The sequence below is a fragment of the Staurois parvus genome, unplaced genomic scaffold (genome assembly GCF_062004578.1).
Source record: "Staurois parvus isolate SC_StPar_1 unplaced genomic scaffold, SC_StPar_1.0 ptg000572l, whole genome shotgun sequence".
NCBI classification, from domain to species: domain Eukaryota; kingdom Metazoa; phylum Chordata; class Amphibia; order Anura; family Ranidae; genus Staurois; species Staurois parvus.
Window position 1 is genome coordinate 5,723,227 of NW_028318368.1, and position 23,775 is coordinate 5,747,001.

The 23,775-nt window shown below is 37.5% G+C and overlaps 1 protein-coding gene across 14 annotated transcripts in view; it reads left to right on the forward strand.

Moving 5' to 3' along the window:
* CAMK2D (calcium/calmodulin dependent protein kinase II delta) overlaps positions 1-23,775 on the forward strand; it is a 319,896-nt gene that overhangs the window by 189,479 nt on the left and 106,642 nt on the right. For 8 of the 14 annotated variants that reach the window (XM_089691802.1, XM_089691797.1, XM_089691806.1 and 5 more), the window contains exons 5-6: positions 11,504-11,569; positions 17,700-17,772. In XM_089691802.1, the coding sequence (XP_089547928.1) occupies positions 11,504-11,569; positions 17,700-17,772 (139 nt within the window). Of the gene's footprint in view, positions 1-11,503; positions 11,570-17,699; positions 17,773-18,387; positions 18,461-23,775 lie in introns of all 14 variants that reach the window. The other 6 variants (XM_089691803.1, XM_089691799.1, XM_089691796.1 and 3 more) reach the window with 1 other exon arrangement.

Sequence of the window (23,775 nt, forward strand, 5' to 3'; positions counted from 1 at the left end):
CCATGCAATCTAGTGCAGTGCATTTTGGAAAAGTAGTTCATGCACTACTTTTGGTGCGATCCAGTGTAATTTCTGCCCATTCAAATGAATAGGCTGAAAATCACATCGCACTGAATCACACAGGAATATGGACCACGCCATGAAAGTGGTTTGTTATCCTTTTCGATAAGTACAAGGAAATCCTTGTGGATACAGGCAGAAATCATGTAAGTTAATAACTTTCTGTGGTCTCTGCTGACTAATACAAGTTAAAATTGCTCCCAGCTATCTTTGAGGACCACAGAGATACCCCTGTATGTTTTTGAGAAGGGTTGAAGGGGAGGTGTTCTTTAGTCTTGTCTTAGTGTTAAAATGTTGATCCTCCATAAATACAGTAAAATGAGTAAGTGCTGTTGCCTTAGGACAGGAAATGTGTTACTGGCAGGATCACCAGTCTGTTTGTTTCTCCACTGCTTTGTTTGTTGCTGAGAGCAAAACTAAGAAGCCCTGTGTAAGCTCCAAGTTAATCCCAGTTGGAGCTTGCACAGGACTGATCGCTCTCCCCATCTGTGTGATCATGCTGGGTGGAATACCAAGCCCCAGTGCTGTTACATGACAGTAAGCAAAGTAATGCAAGGGACTGATTGGATGCTGGTTTTCCAACATGTCCCTTTGACAAAAGCCAGTCCTTGGATGAGTTTCTTGAGTCACTCCTTTGTTGCTGTGGTGGTATGTTTTGGGTCATTGTCATGTTGGAAGACCCATCAATGACCCATCTTCGGTGTTCTTGCTGAGGGAAGAAAGTTCTCATCTGGAATTTTACAATGCATGACCCCGTCCATTGGCCCCTCATTGCACCAAAGTCAACCTGTACCTTTCGCAGAGAAACAGCCCCAAAGCCTAATGTTTCCACCTCCATACTTGACTGTAGAGATGGTGTTCTTAGGGTCATAGGCTGCATTTTGGTCTCATCTGACCACAGCACTTTCTCCCAACCCTTCGCTGAACCATTTATATGTTCATTGGCAAACTTCAGACGGGCCTGTACACGTGCCTTGAGATCATTCACAAGCCCTTCATGTGTAATTCTGGGCTGATCCCTCACTTTTCTCATGATCATCCTTACTCAGTTTATAACATTTGTATCGTGTTTTTTCTGGATTTTTGGTTGATATTCTGTCTCTATTATTTAAAATACACCTATGATAAAACTTATAGACCCTTCATTTCTTTGTAAGTGGGAAAACTTAAAAAATCTGCAAAGGATCAAATAATTATTTTTGCCACTGTATACCATGTTTGTTATTTTTTTAAAAATTCCTTTACAACCAGACAGGCAGCACAATGGCAGTGGTTTTCACTTCCACCTGATAGTACTAGGGTCGTCAGAATCCCAACCACTGTACTACCTGCCCGAAGCTTGTGTCTTCTTTTCCTGTGCATGCGTGGGTTTCCTCTGGGTATTCCTGTTTCCTCCCATACTCCAAAGTACAAACAAATGGCAACTCCCCAATCTATAACTGGCCTGTGCAGCAAGGAGTACATAGAAGAGCGACGCATGTCAAACAACAAAAAAGAAAAATTCCCAGCTCAATTTACCAACCACCCTTCATTCAACCGAATTATCCTGTCTAACAGTTCACGTTAAAAGAGGGATTTCATTTGCACACATTTACAATAACATGCATAAGCTGCAGAGCCACTTCATGGCACCCCAGTATTATCTGTTTGTAGTTCCTAAATCTGCACATTTTGAGAGCCGCCCACACTCCAAAGACATGCTGATAGGTTAATTGGATTCTGTCTAAATTGGCCCTAGTGTATGTGAATGTAAGTTAGGGACCTTAGATTGTAAGCTCCTCGAGGGCAGGGACTGATGTGAATGTACAATACAGATTTAATGCATTGCGTATATAGCCAGCGCTATATGAGTACCTGAAATAAATAAACAAATCAAACATTATAATTTGTCACCTCATATCTGCCTACAGTTCAGATTTAATGTGGTTGAAGATAGAGGTTCAGTTTTTGCATAAAATGAAGCAGCCATTGAGGAGTACTCTGTAAGCAAAATCAGTTTATTACTATTGAATTCTGTGGAATGTGCTCTGCTTGGGGTGCCCTAATTTAAATGAGGGGCAGCTGGATCTTAAAATAAGGGTTGGGTTTATTTACAGATACTAATATGCATAAACACTTGACTACAAGGGAACTTAAAGAAGGTAAAGGAAACAAGGATGATGTAGCAGGGAAAGACACCTGCTGTCTAGGCTAGCATACCCATTGTTGCTAATATACACACCTGGCCTCTGTCCTATCTTGGAACAGTCCCCTCAAGTGGGACCCAGTGAAATTAATGCTGACTTGTCCAACAGAGCATGCAAAAGCTCATCATGGTCCTGCTCTCAGCTAATAATGGAATCTTCTATTCCTCCTACCAGTCCATCCCCCACAGTTATTACCTTTTGTACCACCAGCCCCTCCCTCTTTGATTGTAAGTTCCAAGGAGCAGGGCCCTCCTAGCCCTCTTGTATTGAACTGTATTGTTGCTATATTGTCTCCCGTTATATTGTAAAGCGCTGAGCAAACTGTTGGCGCTATAGAAATCCTCTATAATAATGGTCCTGGATGAGAACACTACCATAACGTTTTTGCCCCAAGCAAGATTGCAGCAATACGGAACAGGTGTTTGTACAAAGTTCCACAAGGGAGTTATACTGGCTAATGTGCTATTGGCCATGAGGAATTCATCTTTTAATCCAGGTGTGATCAACTTTTTGAAGAGCAAGGACCACTTAAATGATTTGGTAAATGGTCACAGGCCACAATGAAATGGTTCAGAATTAAAAAATGTATTTTGAAAAGTATATTGAAGATTTTCAACAACAATCAAGATCATTATTTTCTGTGGGACCAGTCCCTTTTGGATGTTTACCCACTGTATAATCACATTCAAAAAAAGAGTGGATGGCACTAGTGTGAACACTGACTTTGTTTACGTTTTACAAGGACTCTGTCTATTTCATCAGTTGCAGGAGGAAAATGGAAAGGATCAGTGCCTGTATATGGGACAGGAGCCGGCACTACAGTGGAAGCATTGGCTTTTGCGGCTCCTGCTTTCTCCAGCACCAGCTCCATGCACTCTGATGCTCTGGGATTGCTGGTTGGCAACCCGTTGATTACGATCTGGGCTTGCGGACCCATCATCCCAGAGCATGGCTTCCCTGGTTTGAGGTCGCAGACCACATCAGAGGGCTCCGCAAGCCCCAGGTTGAGCACCCCTGTTTTTTGACATTCATCCTCCTTGTAATCTGCTTTTCAAGGTTGGAGTCATGTGTTAAATTTATATAAACATTGCATAAGTACCAGTTTTATAATTTCCAACAAACTGCAACCAAATTTTTTGCTTTGTTTTTGTCAAGTCTATTTCACCTCACTTCCCATTCCAAAGACACAACTTGTGAGAAAGGGTCTTCCTCAAATGAGGAGAAGTGCTGCCTATTCACAGCTGGCACCAAAACAGATGTCAAATTTTGGAGATTTTCTCCTACCTTTTATTCTAATAACTGTTGGAACTAAAATAGAGGGGGGGGGTCTCCCCAATGAGCACACAGAGCTACAAAATACTGGTATAGATTCTAAATCTTCCTTTCTGTAATGTGGAATCTGTTTCTGTTGTTCAGTGGTTAAGTGGCCTCTTTCCGTCTTCTGTAGAAAAGTAACATCTGTAGGTAACTTACAGTGGAAAGTGAGTTTGTATAAAAGGTTGTTCTTTACAAAGGACCTTGAGACAGCATAGAGGGCAGGTAAAGTCTCTGTTGGCTGGAAGAAATTCCCCTTGAAGTGCGGTAAGGTCTTTCCACCTGGTTAGGAGTAGAAAGTAGACCACTCATCATAGTTCTTGTTTGACCCAGGTGTAATTGTCAAAGTAAATGAAATGTAATCTAACTTTCACCAGGTTTATGAAAACTTACAGAACATTGTAGGGTTCAAGTACAAATACTCTTCAGCTGGCTTTTATCACAGTGGCAATCACTGCAAACAGGTTATTAGGAAGAGTGCCTGTGTGGAGATTGATTGCTGGTGTCAGCCTGAATTGATGATTAAGCCTAGGTTCACAATGATGTGGTGTGGGATTCACAGCGATTCTTGTGAGTTTCCTGCACCACATCAAAATTGCACTACATCCATGCCAACCGCTGCGAGTGTCAATGTTAAATTAACGACACTCCAAGAGCAGTTTGCAAAATGCAGTGTGATTGGCTCAATCGGATTACATGGGTGTGAGCACCATGAGATCCGATTCCAATGCAGCATAAAAAAGGTGCATGCACCTTTGTTGTGCAAAATGAATAAACTCAAATCATACTGCACTGGATTTCCTGTCCGAATCACATGCGGTTACCTGCACCGGACTAGTGTGAACCTAGGCTGAATGTCCCTCTATATACTGCATTACATGAAAACTATTTGCAATACAGGGTTAGTTCTTGCAGCAAATGAAAATTGCTGAATGCTCTGAACCCCAATGTTGATCGTTTTTAATGAATTATGTAAGATGAATATATAAAGCCATTTGTAGGTGTTAAGATAAAGAAATTTGGAAGATACTTACAACTTGGTGCAGTGGGTTTTCAACCTGTTGGGTTTTGAACTGGTGCACAATGGCTTAAAAATCGCTGCTTCTACAGCAGTTTTGTGTTTTGCTGGCAGAAACATCTCAGTGTTGTCCTATGTGTCCATTCACATTAGGACTTATAGAGGCACATTTAAAAGATCAGCTTTTCCAGAAAGAAAAAGAAAAAAAGCCTTCTGGTTTGTGTTTTCTGGCTGAAAAACCACTAAACGCTGTTAAACGCTCCTAAACATTGTACAAAAAAACGCTGTATATGAGTATTTTTTTTTCTGCCATTTGGACTGATGTTTTTTCAGTCCAGTGTGCATGGAGCCTTAAAGTGATTGTGAACCCTTACCTAGTAAAAAAAAAACACCTTCAGTTTAAAATAGAAATTAAATGCAAAACGTTTGTTTATAAATATAAAAAACATTATATACACCTTTTTTACCTTTTTTTAATAAGTGATTACATTCACTGTCTTCTCAGCTGAATAGGAGCTAGTGAAGGAAAAACAGCAGCACATTGGTCTTCTCAGTGAAAGACTGTGTCTGGTTGGGGGGGGGGATGTCAGCAGACGTTTGATCATTAATGAAGAGCAGGCCGAGTTCCTAACACAGCTAGAGAACTGACCATGCTGTGCTCTTCTGCCTAGTGTGGTCAGTTTTTAAAAGGAAAGCAGAGGGACTGACAGGAACACCAGGGATTTCACACAAGGGAAGCAATACAAAGAGAGCAGGATACTTTTCATACAATTACATACAATTACATTTACAGACATATATCAGGAATATAACATTTTAGGTTTGCATAACTAGTAATAGGAAATATGATTTACTAAAACTCTATACTCTTTTTGAGTTTTGGTTTATTTTTTTCAAGTGGCTTGAATTGAATTGGTAAAAATTGTGATTGTCCACCATATTATCAGAAGCAGATGATCTAAGACTATGTTTAGACAGTCCCTGAATCACTTACCACCATGCTATGCAAGATTAAATAACTCCTATTGAGTGTGCCTATTTCAAGAGAAAAATCAATGCCTAAATAGGAGATAAAAGCTTTGTTCAAAGGCCCTTTTAACCTTTGACAAGCAGACAAAAGACATTACTTTGAAGCATTGCAAAGAAATAGAACTAGAGTGTAAAAAAAAATCCATTATAATATAGAAATCTATGCAGCAGGAGATCCAGTTCATCATAGTAGCACACGTTTCCAGTTGAGTTTTAGAATTGTCAGAAGAAAATGTTAGGTGTAAGTACAACTTTGCAGATTCATAAATGGAAAAAAAATTAGTTGCATCAAATTTGCTTATTAATTTCATTTAGATATATATTTAAAGCGATAGTAAACCCAAATTTTTATTATATTGCAGCTTACCAATTTCTTAGATGTGATGGCTGCATTCGGTTTCACTTTATGGCTTTTTTTCCTTTATTTTCACCTGGCCAAAAAAAAATCTATTGTTCTTCAAAAGAACAAGCTCTCTTGTAGATGTATCAGTTACAGAGATGAGACAAACCATTTAACACTCGCAGGAGTGCTTTACAATGAACACCTTTTTATTTATTTATTTATTTATTTATGTAAAACCTTCATACCGAAAAGAAAAAACTGTTTGCTCTAACTGCTTATAAAATGTTATATGGAGTGTCTGCTGTCCAAATGTTCCCTCTGTGCTCCTTCATGCAGAGAAGAGGCACTCTAATACAGAAGGTGTGTTACCGACTACATCACCAAGTGAAAACAAAAGAGAAAGTCTTAAAAAAGAACTAATGCAGCCATCACTGCTAATGATTTGTAAGTTGCAATATATTACATTATGGGTATTGGGTTTAATACCGCCTTTTCATCCTGGCAGCAGTATTTTGGTAGAAAAAACTCTTGACACTTGTAAACGCATTTAACGTGTTTAGGCATGTTTAGCCATGCCAAGTATTTAGGCATTCATTCATTCATTTCAAATAGTGATTTATTAATGAATTCATGCGTGTTCAAGCGTTTTTTCTCTCTGTTACTTGGAGGGAATAGATCGCATTATATCACAGCCTCCACTGATCTTCTTTCCAGTCAGTGACCACTTTTGAGAAATGCTCAGGAACCAATAGGTTCATAAGGAGACACAGACACAGACCATAGTGCTCACTGGATAGAAACAGAACACTCCAGTCCACAATGGTTACCAGACCACAGGCTCTTTCCTTCCCACATCGGGTTCTCTAACATTCTGCATTATGTGCTTGTATATAGGGGCAGGGGTTTTACGTTGGGGAGGGGGCTAGGTCCTTGGGTATAACTTTATTTTTTAAACTTTCTTTTTTCACTAAACTTTATTGCTATTACATGGGGGTTGACAAGCAGGCAGCTCTGTTGTATTCCCCCCCCCCCCCCAAGCTCCCCCTAGCAATACAGGGAGTACAGTGACACTGTTGTGATTGTCCGATACACACCTAATAAACAGAGGTCCCGTACTGTGCAGACAAACATACTTGCAGGGCATCATGTATGGATTATCATGTACACTGTATACGTTTAGACCTGTGCTTTCCTCTGTGTGCAATAATGAGCACTTCCAATGGGGAAGCCTTCATTATGACCTTCTGTAATAGTCATACATTGCTTGATCCCAACTTGATCATTTCACACTGTGCCCAATGTGGACAATGTGCTACTTTAGCTTTCTGTAATACTCATTGCACAGTGGTGGCACCCCAGGTGTGCGATGTCATTGTGTAAAATGTTCCTAAAATGGAGAGATCTGTGCAGAACCTTGGTATATATGGATCACTCTGTGCACACTCGTGCATAAGATATACATGGTGCAGCACAGATCAATGTTCCATACATAATTTGTTGGACCCATTGTCTGAGACATTTACTTAAATGTCTTAAATTATTTACTAAACAGAGGTCCCGTACTGTGCAGACAAACATACTTGCAGGGCATCATGTATAGATTATCATGTACACTGTACTTTTAGACCTGTATTTCCCTCTGTTTGCAATAATGAGAACTTCCAGTGAAGAAGCCCTCATTATTGCCTTCTATAGTATTCCTTCATCACTTGACCCAAACCTGATCATTTCAAGCTGTGCCCAAATTGATCACATTGCTTACTGAAATCAGGGAATAGCCACCCTAAGCTAAAAAATACTTTGTTATCATGATGTGGTGTTGTCTGTTTGAAATATGCCTTCTTAGGATCAACAGAACCAGGACAGTATCAGATACATCTTGTGAAAGTGGATAGTAAATTAATAGAACCTAAAATGTAATGGGTTTCGCAGCTTGTTCCAGAGTGAGCTGTAATCATAAAATTACATGCTTGTTAATAGATGAGCATAATGGAAATAGGATTGGTCATGGATATTATTTTGTGCACTCTGTAAAGCATTGCTTGTTGAAATAATGATCTGGGAGCAGACAGTGTCACCATATTGTTCTTCTAAATAATTTGTGGAAGTGGTAGTAAAGCATCATTTTTTTAATTAAAATAATAAACATGTAATATTTACCTGCTCTGTGTCCTGGTATTACACAGAGTAGCCCCTATCCTCCTCTTCTCAGGTCCCCCTCTGGGGCTTTTGGCTCCTCTTCTCTAGCAAGTGCCCCCATAGAAAGATACTTTCTATGGGGCACCCGCGCCCTCGTCACAGAATTTGATTGACAGCAGTGGGAGAAAATGTCTCCTGTTGCTATCTATCTGCCCAGTGAGGAGAGAGAGAGAGCCAATGCTCTCATTCACAGCACTGGATCAAGATCGGGCTCAGGCAAGCATACAGGAGCTGAGGGGGAGATCCTTTGGCACTGAGTTTTATTTTACTTTAATGCATAGAATGTATTAAGGTGAAGGTAAAAAACCTTAAGGCTTTAGAACCACTTTAAATCTGTATTTGTAAACTGTGTGTAGTCTAAACTGAAAGTCAGGAATCTTTGGAAATCTGTTCTTTTATTTGAGAAAAATAGTGGCAGCACCAATCTTTGAGAAACCAAACTCATTATTCTTATGTATTAATTAGTATAATAATACTTTACATGTAAACAGAATCCCACCAACTTTAGTATATCTTTATCATGAACCATTTCTCCTCCGCCCACATTCTATAAATGGAAGCAGTGCCATTGAGGGCTAACATACTTGTACGTTGATTCTAAATTTAATTCTAAGTATGCCCATACTATGTGTGAGAAATATTTTTCCAAAATCTTGTGGCAAAAAAATTAAGTGTTCAAAAGACTCCCCATGCTTCCTAAAAATAGCTTTGAATTTTTACTCTCTAAAATTGGATCATTTTGTGAGTGTTTCCTCTGTCCTGGTGCTCCAGGGCCTGCAAAAATGTAATAGTTATTCAGGAAATTAGATGTGTAATTTATGTCCCTAGAAAGCATGAAGGTGCTCCTTGGATTTTGGGCCACGCTGTGTGCCTAGGCTGTGAAAAAGTCTTACCCATGTGGTATCGTCACACTCGGGAGAAGTAGCGGAATGTGTTTTGGGGTGTATTTCCAAGTTTGTCAATTCTGTTTCTTAGAAATATTTTATTAATTGACAACTATATGTAAAAAAAAATTTTCATTTTCTTTCCTACATTTTCCAAAAACGTGTGGCAAAAAATTACATTTTCAACAGACTCAATTTTTCTTTCAGAAAATATCTTGGAGTGTTTGCTTTCCAAAATGGGATCATTTTCTGGGTGTTTCCACTGCCCTGGTGCTCCAGGGCATCCACAAATGTGATAGGTAGTCAAGAAATTAAATGCATAATTTATGCCCCTGGAATGCCTGAAGATGCTTCTTGGATTTTGGACCCCTATATGCATCTAGGCTGTGAAAAAGTCTCACACATGTGGTATCCTCATACTCAGGAAGCATAACACAATGTGTTTTGGAGTATAATTGCACATATGCCTATGCTGTGTGTGAGAAATAGCTTGTTAAAATGACAACTTTGTAAGAAAAAAATGTATTTAATTTCTTAATTTTCCAAAAAACTGACAAAAACTTACAACTTCAAAAAACTCACTATGCCTCTTACTAAATACCTTGGACTGTCTACTTCCAAACAAGGGGTAAAATGTAGCAGAATACATTTTGGCCTAATTTTATGAAGAAATATTATTTATTTGCAAAATTTTATAATATTAAATACCATCAAAAGAAAGTTATATCTGTCTCAAAAAATGCTAAAAAAATCATTTGGGTGCACTGTTGTCACTCAAAGTGTAAGGGCGCTGAAAGCTGAAAATTGGCCTGGACTGGAAGGGGGTGGAAGTGTCCAGACTTGAATTTGTTAATACATGGTTTAGTATACTTGCTTAAAATCTGCTTTTAACTTTCTTCAAACACCTGGACCACAGAAATCTGTGGAAGGTTAGGTATCAGAACTAAACCGAGCTGTCCCTTAAGCCAGCCAAACATGGATCAAAATTCAGCCATTTCAACAAGGACCAGCCGTATTTCGACCCATATATGGGCACCATGGTTGTACAGAAGTGGATCTACTGATTGGCTTCTGTGCAACTAACTTGTTGGGTTTTTTTCAAAATGATCAGTGCCACCACCTATAGCCAGCATCACTGATCATTGTGTTCGGACGGCAGGAAAGGCTCCCCACCATCAAAACACTATAGAGCAGGAGGATTCCTATTCACACATCAATTTGGATCTTTTTTTTTTTCATTCAACTGAACAAAAACAAAATTATGTATGTATGGACTGCCTTAGACATGTTTTTTAGGCATGGGCAGCTTCAAGGATGGTGATTAAACAGGTTACAGGAGGCAAGGGATGTAGTTATTTGTATGGTATAATGATAAAAATATGGGTGCAGCGTTAAAATCAGAATTAAAGTGCATATGCAAATGACAAATAGTGAATCATTGATTATCAACATATCGATAATAAAGTGCAATTAGTACCAATTAGTGACCAGAAAATCATCAAATATAAAGTGACACAAGTGTTTGTGATAAAATCATATACAAGAGTCCATTAAGTGATCCAATATAAATGAATCTAGAGATAACCACTCCAGGAGGCTAAAGTGCTTGTTCTTATTTGTATGGTATACCTTTGTAATATAACATGTGATGATAAATGAAATGAAGACTTGTTTATAAGGCTGACCTTTATTTTTTTGTTTGCTTTTAGCACTTATGAATATATGAAATAAAAACCTTTACATAATTTCTAATTAATAAATCAATTGGAAAAAAAAATGTTTTTCATTATAAACAGATTCGATTTTTCTTCTAACGAAGGCTGACTTTTCTATTTCTACTCTTTAATTGTATTATAGAAATTTACTGTTTTGGTTAAAATGTGGCAGCGTGGGGAAAAAGTTAGACCCTCTGTCAGATTTAATTGTTACCTGTGATCTCACTGGGGAGATCTGTGCTCTCTTTTTGTCTTAGAGTCAACATTGCAAGTAATATGGGAAATCCCCAATGAGGGGGGGGGACATACAGTAGTCAATAACTGAAGAATATTCTAGTCTTCCCTAGCTGTACAAAAAATGTTTTAATACTGTTGCTGGAGATATTTGCCCTCACTCAGCCTTAAGCTGTCCATATTTTAAAAGAGTTCTTTTGTTCAATGTTTTATATAAACAAAAGAAATCAGAAAACAGATTCCTCCATCCACAGAAAGGACATGGATTGATGAATCCTCCTGCTGGACTGTATTCTGACAGCAGTTATCGTCAGCTGTCAGAGTACCTGAACAGTGCCTGTAGCTGATTGGATACAGGTACTGTTCAGTAGCCTTACAATATTGTCAGTGGGACAGGAAGTGAGGGACAATATCTCAAATGAGAACACGGACAGCAGTAAAATCTGAAGTTTTCGAGTTTTTCTTTAAGGTGAACATAATAAAACACTTATTTAGCTACATATGTTTCTGTTTTTCAACAGAGTTACTGGTGGAGAATTATTTGAAGATATAGTTGCAAGAGAATACTATAGTGAAGCAGATGCCAGGTAAGCTTACAGGTATTTTAATTTTCCCTACACTGTGCATGCATTGAAAGATGTTCCAGTGGAAAGTAAGGAGTCTTCAGGTGTTGTGGTACCAATGTTATAAACAATTGCTGTACATATTATAGGCCTGTTTTGGTAATATGGAGGATAAAAATTACAAGGCTTACGTTGTTACAATAAACCTGTTGACCTCTCATTCTAAAGGCTTTCAGTGTGAAACTTTGTGGATAGATTTACATCCCTATTCACAAATGGGCGATTTGAAGCCTGATTTGAAGGTTTACCAGAAATCCATCAACGTTTGACATTTTTTCCATTATTTTTTAGCGATGCCCATTCACACCCGAGAGTAGTGTCGCTTGAATCTCATTGCTGAAAAAATATATGAACTTCTTTTGGGTCATAGCCATGTGTTTTGACCCCAATATACTTCACTGGGAGAAACACATAAAATACATCTTTTGTGCATTTTCATGATTGGTAACTAGCTTTATATTGGCTAAAAATAATTTTAAAAACCACACAAGCTGAAAATGAACGCAAAATAGCTAAAAAGCCTGTATAAGGGCTAAAAAAAATGCCTGGAAAAACGACCAACATGGATCCTTAATTACTTAGGGCCTGTTCACACCAGATGTGGTCGAACTGCCTTGGTAGCTATTTCCAGGACAGATTTCTATGGTGTTAGTTCACACCACAGTGTTTCTGTGTAAAAAGTCAACAGCGTGATGCACTGGAATCAGCGCCTCGATATTATGCTGCACAGCACACACTGGCTGCCAAGCATTCAGTGTGGCTCATTAGTGTGAATAGGCCCTTAAAGAAAACATATAATTGTTTATTCCTTCCCATGTTTATCTTGAGGGATTACCACCATTTATTCATTATTTGTGTCTTTCCTTTTATAAGAATGTCAGTTTAAAAAAAAAACACATTTTTTCAGGTGGTGTAAGTGTCTAAGCATCTGCAAGTTTGCTTTTAATACAAGACTTGCATATCATTTACGTATACATAAATGGTCTTGTATAAAAGAGCTAACGACTACAATCTGAAATTTTTGTAATTCGGGGCATCTCTGATGCTACAGAAATATAAGCAGGTCTGGCTGCCATAGTAGACCTGCGCTCACTCATCACTCTGAAATGTCACCTTGTAAGCCTTACGTGGCTATGCCAATAACACTGTAAAGTGTCTATCCATTTTTTCACTGAGATCATAAACTGAAATCTCATGCCATACATGTTGTGTGTGAAAATGCACATTTTTTTTTTTTTTGCTGCCTCTCTCCATTTCAGAAGAATTTTCACCTACTTATTTGTTCTGCTGGAAATGTGGCCATTGTGACAGGAAGAGAGGGACAGTCACCAATGAAGCCAGCAAAAAAGAAAAAAAAATACTAAAAAGGTTCTGACCATCCGTGCTCTATCCTAAAATGAAAAACGTTTTGACTGGAGTTTTACTTTAAGTTTACTAAATTACAAACAGTGTAATTGTTCACCACATTGAGTTTTTCTCTTTCTGTAAGTTTACATTTTCTAACAAGAGCCAAGTGTGGTCATGCTTTTTCTTCTCTCAGCCATGGAGTTCTCTATATAGTTACCTGTTTAGTGCATCAGAATGCAGTAGTCATTGATGTGACAATGATTATTCGAGCCATATGCATATATGGTACCTGCTACTTACAAGAATGTGTGTCTGTTATGTACATATATGTATATGTAATGGCGATAATGTACCTACCTCCGTAAAATACAAGGCTATTAGAGGTATCATGTCAATTATAATGCATAACTGTGCTTTTCCGAGTATAATTACGTAGGCCTTGGAACACTAAGGCTCTAAAATCTTTTTATTTTACAGAAACAGGGAGTACATTATCCCATATATTACACAAGTTTCCTTTTAAACTGGAGTTATAACAGTTGTTATATTCACTGACATAATGTTTAGATATTATCTTTACTTGCCGTTTTACTCTTTCTTTCAGGAAATACATTCAGACAATTCATGACATGACTTGTACCCCTATTCATTAGAAAACTGATAACATCCCATTTTTAAAAAAAATATCTGTTACAGGCACATCTTTCTTCTAATTGAAGTTTTATTGTATGGAAATGACAATCACTTACATTTGGTATATAAATTATTTTGGCTATTGTCACAATTTATTTTATGTTATTCTACATACGTTCATCAAACTTGTGTAATATATGTATGAAAATATATCATATGCATATATCTATAATGTGTACATTACCTTGTAATCCTGTGCCCAATGTGTGTTTCGGATCCCAAGCACTACTTGGTATGCCCACATTTATTTTTCTTGTTTTTTTTTTCTATTTCTTTAATTTTTTTTAACAATAAGGTTATTAAAAACAACACTAATCACAAGTAAACAAAATAATGTGTATATTTCATTGAATTAGCGAGCCTATTGATTTAAAAAGGCATTGTAGCAAATTAAAAAGGTTTGACCTTTACAATGAAAGCATACAAAATGCTTATCTTGCAGATTTTTGCAGTTAGATTGCCTTTATGCCATTGTATTATGCTGCATTGGAATATTTTATGGATCCCTAATGCAACAGTATGACCATTAGAAATTACAATAGATTTGGTGAAAGAATATTATATTTAAAAAAGAGTTATTAATTGGGCAGTTAATTTTGTAAACAGTCATTTAATCAAACCAAAATTTTTGGCCCTGCCGGTAATCAAATTCAGGTGCCTCATTCTTTTCAGTTGTTGTATTGGTCTTTTTAAAGTGAAATATTGTTTGAAACAATCATTTACAATCATAGAAAGCATAAAGTTGGGTATAGATTAGCAGATCTTGCAGGTACATCCTGCTGTGGACTTGTACCATAGCAGTTGTCACCAAGTGAGGATGTGTTTTTCTATAAAGCAATAAAAGAATCACTCCTTCTTTATTCATGGGGTACTTGAAACAGATGGATCAAAATGTGCTGTATGTGGTCAGCCTAGTTAGTGCATCACAAAATTACTTAGGATTCATTACCAGTTGGGAATTGGCATGGCTTTCCCAAACAAGATGTGCCCTTAAGTTTTTCATAAATCAAATTTAAAGAGAAATATTGTCTAGTTTAAGTATATCTTAAAATCCCGCTCCCCCTCCTAAAAAGTGACAAATGTCAAAGAAGAGGGGGAGTGGGATGCATATAAGCAGAACTTCTGGGTGAAGTTTCGCTTTAAGCGTTGTTCAGGAGTTTTTCTCCCACGTTACAATGTTATGACTGAGAGACGAGGTAAAGAAAAAAATCTACAAACTGAGAAAGTGATAGCAACAAAAAGCTGACAGATTCTACCTTCCTCTCTACCCATGCTACAGTTTTTAATTGCTTTCTGTGGTGCTGTTGCAGATTTCTCCTCATTTCTTGTCCTGGTGGTAGCATTGGGGGACGTTCCCCTAACAAAACACAGGGCAACTGTAGATCTAATGTAACTGTAATCTGAGGTTCTAATGCAGGCCATTCAGTGACTGAAATTCAGCTGGTTCAAAATTGTGTGGATGAACCATTTTTTTCAATCTGTCCACTAAAAAAACTTGGGCCAAAGATTCAGTACTTCAACTAAAGAAAAGCAGTATAGCTAAATTTGTTAAACTGTTCCATTTGGTGAATTAATTACTTCTATCCTATCAGATTTATGTTGGCATAATTAGTCTTTTGTTTGAGATTACTATTTTTTTTATAAACAGTTGTCATCATAGTTAATACCATGAAGAGAAAGTGCTAATTATAACCTGTAGCAGAATGTAAGAAAAAAAATGTTTGAGTCTTTTCTAATTTGATTAAACTGCAGCATGAGTTAGGCTATATAACTGTATGTTGTTCAAATACCAACAGCAGACTAATATGCTTCAGAAATCTTTAATTTATATTGTTAGAGTAAGTATTCAGTGGTGGATCTTCGGTCTAATAAATATTGGATTGCTCAAGATATCCTTTAGTGCTTGTAACATTTGGATCACTCACCCAAGAGGAACCTTTAATTACTGCATTAAGAAGAAGGTCTTGAAAGGAAAGTTTTTCATTAGCATTATTGACTTGTTATATTTCCCCAGAATACAGATTATAATATGTTTCTACAAGGCCAGGGGTCAACACAACATTCACATAGAAGTGTGAAAAAAAAAAAATTAGCTAAAATTTATTTCACATAAATGAGATTGTTCTTCTACAATATAGCATGGACAATTTAGACGCACACTACATCATGTTGGATGCAGTGTACTTTGTTACTTTGCTCTTTTGGAAATAATGGGGTTGATTTACGTAAACTGGAGAGTGCAAAATCTGGTGCAGCTCTACATATAAACCAATCAGCTTCCAGTTTTTTTGTCAACGCCTAATTGAACAAGCTGAAGTTAGAAGCTGATTGGCTACCATGCACAGCTGCACCAGATTTTGCACTCTCCGGTTTTAGTAAATCAACCCCAATATCTATTATAAGTTCAGTTGTTTACGGTAAACACTGTCATGTGTAAAAGTACCTTGCGATTTTGTAAAAATGAATTTAGCCACTTTAGTGTAAATGTAAAAAGTGCAGTGATTTTGAGGCTGCTTCCAGAAATTCTTGCTTTAAAGATAGTAGAGAAGGGACTTCCTATAGATTGGAGTGAAGTTTTTTGGTTAGGATAGATCTGTACAAATATCTGGCCTGCTCTGCAATCTCTCTGGTCAGTTAGAGCATGTGACAAACTTTTTTTACCTTTTCTATTGTAGTCTGGGAATGCTTATATCTTTTATTTCTGTTAACGTTGTCACTGACTAGATTGGGTAGACTAGCTATTTAGTTATGCATTCTGAGTTAGCATATGTACTTTAATGCTCTATGAGATGCCCTTACTTATCGTAGAACTCCACATTCAGACACTAAAGTGCCATACTGATGCCACATTAAAAGGTGAAAGGTTGAAGCATTCTGCTATAACATAAAAATGACTAAATTGGTTCTTCAGCTTAAACAAAATGTATCAGCAGCTTCCTAGGCCTGCAACCACGTCCACCTTTACCACAAAATGCTGTAATACCTTGCTGACTTAGTTCCATCCCTTTAGAAAATCATATTTAGAATTAAAAGTATGGGCTTTATAATAAATGTCTTTGTACAAGCTGAAGCATGAATTTTGACTTCTTATAAAATACGCACAAATTCAATATGCATTCTAGCTGACATTTTTGGGGTTGATCTACTTAAACTGGAGCGTAAACAATCTGGTGCAGCTCTGAATAGAAACCAATCAACTTGCAGTTTTTTTTGTGAAAGCTTAATTGAAAAAGCTGAGGTTAGAAGCTGATTAGCTACCATGCACGCCTGAACCAGATCTTGCACTCTCCAGTTTTAGTAAATCAACCCCAATGTGTTTAGTGTTCAGTATTCCATGGGAATCACTGTAGGTATCCAGACTCTGTTGCGATCTCTTGTTCAGATAAAAAATGCAGCCATGGTGGACAAAGACTGTCTTGTACTCACTGTAAGTCTTCAGTGTTGTATAATGATGAGCTATACCATCCTCACCATTTAAACAGGTTTGCTGTATTGATTGTGAGCATAAATACTCTGCATTTGACATCAAAGCACTCAATAATTCTACTAGAGCCTGATGTAGGGTTGTAATTCTGCAACATTTCTTTTATGTATTCATTTTTTTAATCTTTTTAGAAGATTAAAATACAATGTACTGTAGTTCCTCTGTTCATTTTTCTGATGTTTCCCACACAATTCACATTTCCATAACCCTACTGTGATCAACCCTTGATTAACTGTGAAAATAGTTATTTTATTAAACCACAACATGACAGTGTTGAAAATGTACTTATTATTCCTCAGCCCCTTCTTACTAAGCATGGAATGTGCATGTTATTTTTCCTGTATGTAATTCCATGTATAGATAATAAGTACACTTTCATGGACTTCCTGATCACATGATAAATGACAGCACTGTTATATGTCTGATGTGTGCATGTTATGTCCCCAAATAGTGTTTTTCAATTCTGCCTGATACATGAAAATGTCTTTGTGTATGTTTTCTGTTGATTGTACATTGTTAATAATTTGCCTTTAATGTTTCCCCTTCCGTTCTGCCCTTGTATCTTCACAGTCATTGTATACAGCAGATTCTAGAAAGTGTAAATCATTGTCATCTTAATGGCATAGTTCACAGAGACCTAAAGGTCAGTATCTGGTGCTAACAAGTTGCTTAATGCTGTGCTTAGGGTGGAAATGGCTGAATTGTTTTTTTTTTTTCTGCCCGTTTCCCTTCCTCTCTTAAAATGTTACATCAAGGTATGTGCATGATGTCTGCAGGCTCCATATTCATCATGGCTAGCAGTATAAATAGCTAGTAGTTATTATAATTGGGCAGTGTGTATATATTGTGCATGATGTATTTTGAGAGTTAAGGTTTGCCATGACATTTTATGCAGTCTGCAGACTTCACCCCCACTTCTGTCCTCAGACCTTGGGTTACAATTGCAAAACAACTAGCTATATATATCTTTTAGATATTTCACTATATAAAATGACATTTTGACTTTAAAATAATGTACTAAAAGTTTTCTGTTATTAAACACAAAGCCTTGCAAGTTTGCTTGGCACTTTTCACATTATGTCCATTATTTATTTATATTTTGTAACCTCATGATTTTATGTAGCATGGATACATAGAGATTCATCCTAAAGAATGCCAGTTGTTTGCTTGTTGTACATTTGAACCCAGTCTTCTGAGGGTGTACAGACAGTGGGTGTAAGCTTGGAACTAACACACACCCCCTGGTGTTTGCATGCAGTCATTGCATTCAGCAGATCTTGGAGGCTGTGCTGCACTGTCATCAGATGGGCGTAGTCCATCGAGATTTAAAGGTAAGTGACAGCTTCATGAAAAGTTATCTTTGATGGAATGGCAATGTTTGGCTACTGTTCAGCATGTGTGACTGCTGCATTGTGTATCATTATTGTAGATATTTTGTAGATGTTAAATTTAAAGAAGCATTGACTATAGTGTGACATATCTTTTTAACCCACTTGAGTACTAGCCTGTATAGACCTCTTCATTAGCAGGTCATTTTTTTCACTTTTCAGTTTTGTGATAGTCTGACTGACAATTATTTGGTTATGTAACACTGTATCCAATTGAATTTTACAAAAAAATTGTGAGACTGGTAAAGCTTTACTTTGGTAGTAACTACTGTATCAGATTTACTTTGTAAAAGAAAGAAAGACCAAACATTTTGAACAGAAACTTGATGTTTTGACTGTCGCTTAAAGTGCCAGAACAATGCAAATCCTGTAAAAATACCCTTTTTTGAAAGTAAATACGCCATGGTGGTCTAATTTTTTGCCATACATTTTTGGAAGTGAAGAAACATGCTGATATTGAGGTGGTTAAAAGTCGCTCACTAAAGCCAGGTAGTAGCAATACAAATTCTACTCTAAAATCATTTGTGGTTAATGGCATTTTAAAACCCCTACCCCCAACATTGGTGATCAGTTCCAATTTAAAATCCCCCATAATTGAATAAAACAGTATATAATTTTTCTTCCTCCTTTGTGAAAGGAGAGGATTCTCAAACGTAAACACATGCAGTGTTTATATTTGTATTTGCTGTGATTGGCCAAGCCAGTGATCAAATGGCACAGAGTCAGCCGGATTGGTTGTATGCATTTTGTCTGTGAAGTTTGCTGTCTAATGACAGGTGTCATAACTGAGTCCACCTACCTCCTGTTCTTCTGAAGTAGAACTAAATAAAAAAAAAATATATCCATTTTGGATAGCGCAAAGGAAGGTTATAATCCCTGTAAGGTTTATTTTTTGCCATCTGTGTCCCATTGGGCAGATTTCCCTTCACTTCCTGAGGGAATCAATGGTTGTCACCAGAACTAGCGTCTCCTTGAAAGATTTCCCTTCTATTATGGTCCTGGGGACCACCCAAAATGTAGGATTTTTGTTTTACTTTCACTTTCATTGATAATAGTAACCCGGACAAATAGAGAGGGTGAATCTCCCTAATGGGGGCACAGACAGCAGTAAAAACCTGACAAGTGTTCTAATCCCTCTCCACTCTATCTAAAATTAAACTAATACCCCCGTCACATCGGGTGTGACTTGGCATGTGATTTGAATGCCAGGCGACTTGTAAATCGTATGCCAAGTCGCACCCTATTGTCTGCAGTTACAGCGGTCAAAACGGTGCGGTTCCAACTTGGTCGAAGCTACACCGATTTCTAAAGTAGTACACGACTTTGTGAATGCCCCCCAACTTACAGTGAAGTCTCATGGTTTCAAAGTTGGGGGGCATTCAATTTTCAGGTGTGATTTGCAAGGCATTTGACAGATGTCTATGCAAATCGCACGAAAAGTAGTGCATGATTTCAAAGTCGAGCTTGATGTGACCGGGGTGTAAATGTTTTGCCTTTTGTTATACTTTAAAACATGGCGGTAGTAATGTAGATATAATTAAAGTATCCACATGTGAAAAGCTGCAAAATATCCTTTTAATCCTGTGTGCATTCAAGACATGTTACAGTGTAATTTAATTACCAAAATAATTTCCAAATGCACAGTTCAACAGTTTGTACAAAATTGAGAATTCTTCTTACTTAGTTTTAGAATGTAATTAATACGATGTCCAGTCTAGTGCTGTACAGCTAATCCTCAGATATATTTGGAATGTGTGATTCTGTTAATGGTTCCAGCTAGTGGTTTGTTTAATAGTATAATTTAAAACGGGAAAATTATTGAGATGAAGTAGTTTTGATAGAGTTTTGAAAGCTTGAAGGTGGTGTATGCATAGCCATATATAAATGCACACCTTGTAAAAAGCTCTGTTATTATAGTTACTGAAATATAGGTAATGCAGTATGCCAATTACACAGGGTGCCCATCTCCAGAACGTCTTGTCTTTTATGCAACATTGCCTATATTTGTACACTTCATATTAAATTCTCCCACCTTTCCTGAGTGAAGAATAATAAGATGAGTGTGTCGATAACCCTTCCATTTCCATATATAACAACGTTGAAGGACTTGTTGTATGTCCAGATATAGATATAAAACGCAGTAGCGCTATGGAATAAGGAAGGAGGGTCATGGGGATTACATTACTGATCAATTTGCAAACTGAACTATTCTTTACAGAGAATTGCAAGGGTGAACCAATACCGTACACCCTCCCCACCTGTCCCCGGTATGTACTGTACTTCCCTCCGGTGATGCTGAGCTATCAATGACCCCACATCCAGTGGTCCAGAGATTTGAAATCCCTGCTCTTCTCTCTCTTCTCTGTGCAACGCTTCTAGGTGGCCTCTGGATTTATGTATCAGTTTCGTTAGTGAATGTACTCCTATCGTTTATTAAGACAATTCATTGCTCATTTCTATTCAGTTCAAATAATATCCATCAAAAGCTTAAATGCAGTAAACACAGTACTAAGTTCAAGCCTTTCTGGGTGTAGTAGATGTAGAAATATTGATAATTATTATGCAGGATTTATATAGTGCCAACAAATTGCTCAGCGCTTTACAATATAACGGGAGACAATACAGCAACAATACAGTTCAATACAAGAGGGATCCTTGGAGCTTACAATCTAAGAGCATAACTGTATATCACATCTAAGCTTATGACTGAAGTTTATTGACTTATGTTGCGCCAACAGTGTAGGCAACCTTAATTCTGCCTGAAAACATTGCATAATGTTTGAGCTATTTATAATATTATAGAACGGCCTTTCTCAGTCTTTGCAATGCAGAGAAACTCTTGAATTAAAGTGTGACTAAACCCAGGACCCTGCATTCACTATATCTGGTCTCCCACAGTACACACTACATAGAATGCAATTATTTTAACAAATATAAACTGCTAAATACCTTTTCCCATCAGCAGTATATAGCAGTCTTGTGACTGCTATCAGTGTCCAGCTGAGCACTGGTTAAAGCTTGTAGGAGGAGTTTTCATTCCCCCCTGAATAACCTATGAGGCTGCACAACCCCCGACCCTCTGTCTGGACAGTTCTGATTGGCCATGTGCTGATCACATGCACCCTCCCAAAGAAAAGAAAAAACTTTCTAGCAAGACACACCAAACTGAGCATGTGCAGATGGCCCCCAAGGCTTTGTTCTATCAGCAGAGGGTTTGGGGACAGTAGAAGAAGGGGAGGATCAGAGAAGACAGGATTGAACATCCTTTTTACACAATGTAGAGGATTAACCCCTTAGGATCTACAGTGAGTATAGCAAGCATGCTTTACTGCATATACAGATTTATTTTACTGATGCGGGTTTAGTAACACTTTAGCGTACTAGTCTCAGGAAACTCCCTCTTATTCAGAATAATATAAATTTGCAGCAAGTTCAAAGCCATATTAAAAGACCAATATGTATGCAGAATCATTGCATATAATTTGCATTAGATGAAATTAATACTTTTACAACTATTTATGTGCACCTGTACAGAAATTTAGATTCATAAATATTTTTTACACAATAACTTAACTGGATAAAGCAGACCTATCAAAACACATAAAATAATTCTGCACAAGCTTTCTTCCCTTCACAAAAATACTTTTTAGGTATTTCACTATGGCCAGGTACATGAGCAGATGCTTATGTGTTTGGTCACAAGGTCTATGCTGAAGAGGAGCACCATCAAATCTGATTTGTGATCCCTCTTTTTAGGAGAAATCCTATGAGCATATGTGAGCATATACCTAGGCATTTCATCACATCACGACTTGCTATGGAAGCCTAGGGTGGTAGTTTCTAGGTAAGAATTTCCAGCTTTCTGTTAGCTTTTATGACTGGGTAGCTGGGAGTCTTAGTGTCCTAAAATGTTTGCATCTTTATCTATTGTTATGATAACCTCCTTTAGTTAAACTAGTTAAAGAGAACGCGGAAGTTTAGCTTCTACATTGGCACATGATTGCTCATTTTCAAGCTTGAAAAAAACAACACTCTCATTGTCAAGTAACCCAGATGTCTGCTGCCATGATAACACATCCACGATTTTCAGAAAATTCTAACAGAAATCCAGCCATGTCCTGTTTGTAATAAGGTCAAAGTAATGGTTTACAGATTCATATTACAAAGTCCAGGGCATAGGCCCTTTAAAGCTCTTATGGAAAATTCCAGTTGTAGACCATATCTTTGTTTAATATTACATTTTGGGAAGCAGGAATGATTGCTACTTTAATCTCAACTTCTGCCAAAAATGTACTCTTTTTGATAGACTTGGGAAATGTAAATTCTTCTGTTGAGTTTTTATTGCTTTCAATGAACCCACTGAGAAGAGGAATAAAGGGTATGCGGTTGTCAGTGGAACAGGAAGACCCAGACAGTAACTGACAGAGTTTTGAACCATTTCCTACTTTCTAAAAAAACTTGTTTTGTTTCTTGTTGTAGTCTGTCTCCCCAATGAGGTATTTTCCCAAGACTTTCAGTGCAGACAGAAAGTGAGGGGAAGTCTCCTCAATTAGGACATGAACCACAAATAAAAGCCTGAAAGATATTATGCAATCCCACTCTTGCCAGGTCTAAAAGAAAGTTTTGACTAGATTTTGGCTTTTTGCTCATGGGTTTCTGCTGCATATACTTGCTGGGATGAAGCAGCAGTATGGAGTTCTTGTGTCAAACCCTTCTTTTCACTGCTCATGTTGCTATGATAGTCCGTGTTAGAGCAGACTATATAGGAATAACCAGTGCCTGTCCATTTAACAATGTGAGCTTTGATGGAAGGACATTTACTGAAAACCTCACACTGGCAAAGCGAGATTCCTTAGGTAAATATCAATAAATATAAAAAGGGTTATAGTCACCATCATCCAACTGAACAGAGTTTTGAGTATTATTTTAATTTACTCCTTATTATTGAAGACAAGTAACTAAAGCTGGCCATACATGCATAGAAATTTGCTCAGTTCAGGAGGTACTGACGAATTTCACTCCATGTATGGCCACTGTGGTTGAACAGAAGTCAATATAGTGGTCGACTTCTGTTCAGCCGCCCTGTTAGGAAACAACTGCTTGATCAACCCTGCAGGCTATAGACTGCAGCACTGATCTGTTTATTCTGACGGCGAGGAAGTCTGAAAACAATGGCATAGTTGGGAGGATTCCCCCATCTGGTAAATCAGTTTTACAAACAGCAATTAATGGCCAGCCTACCCTTACACACAATATAA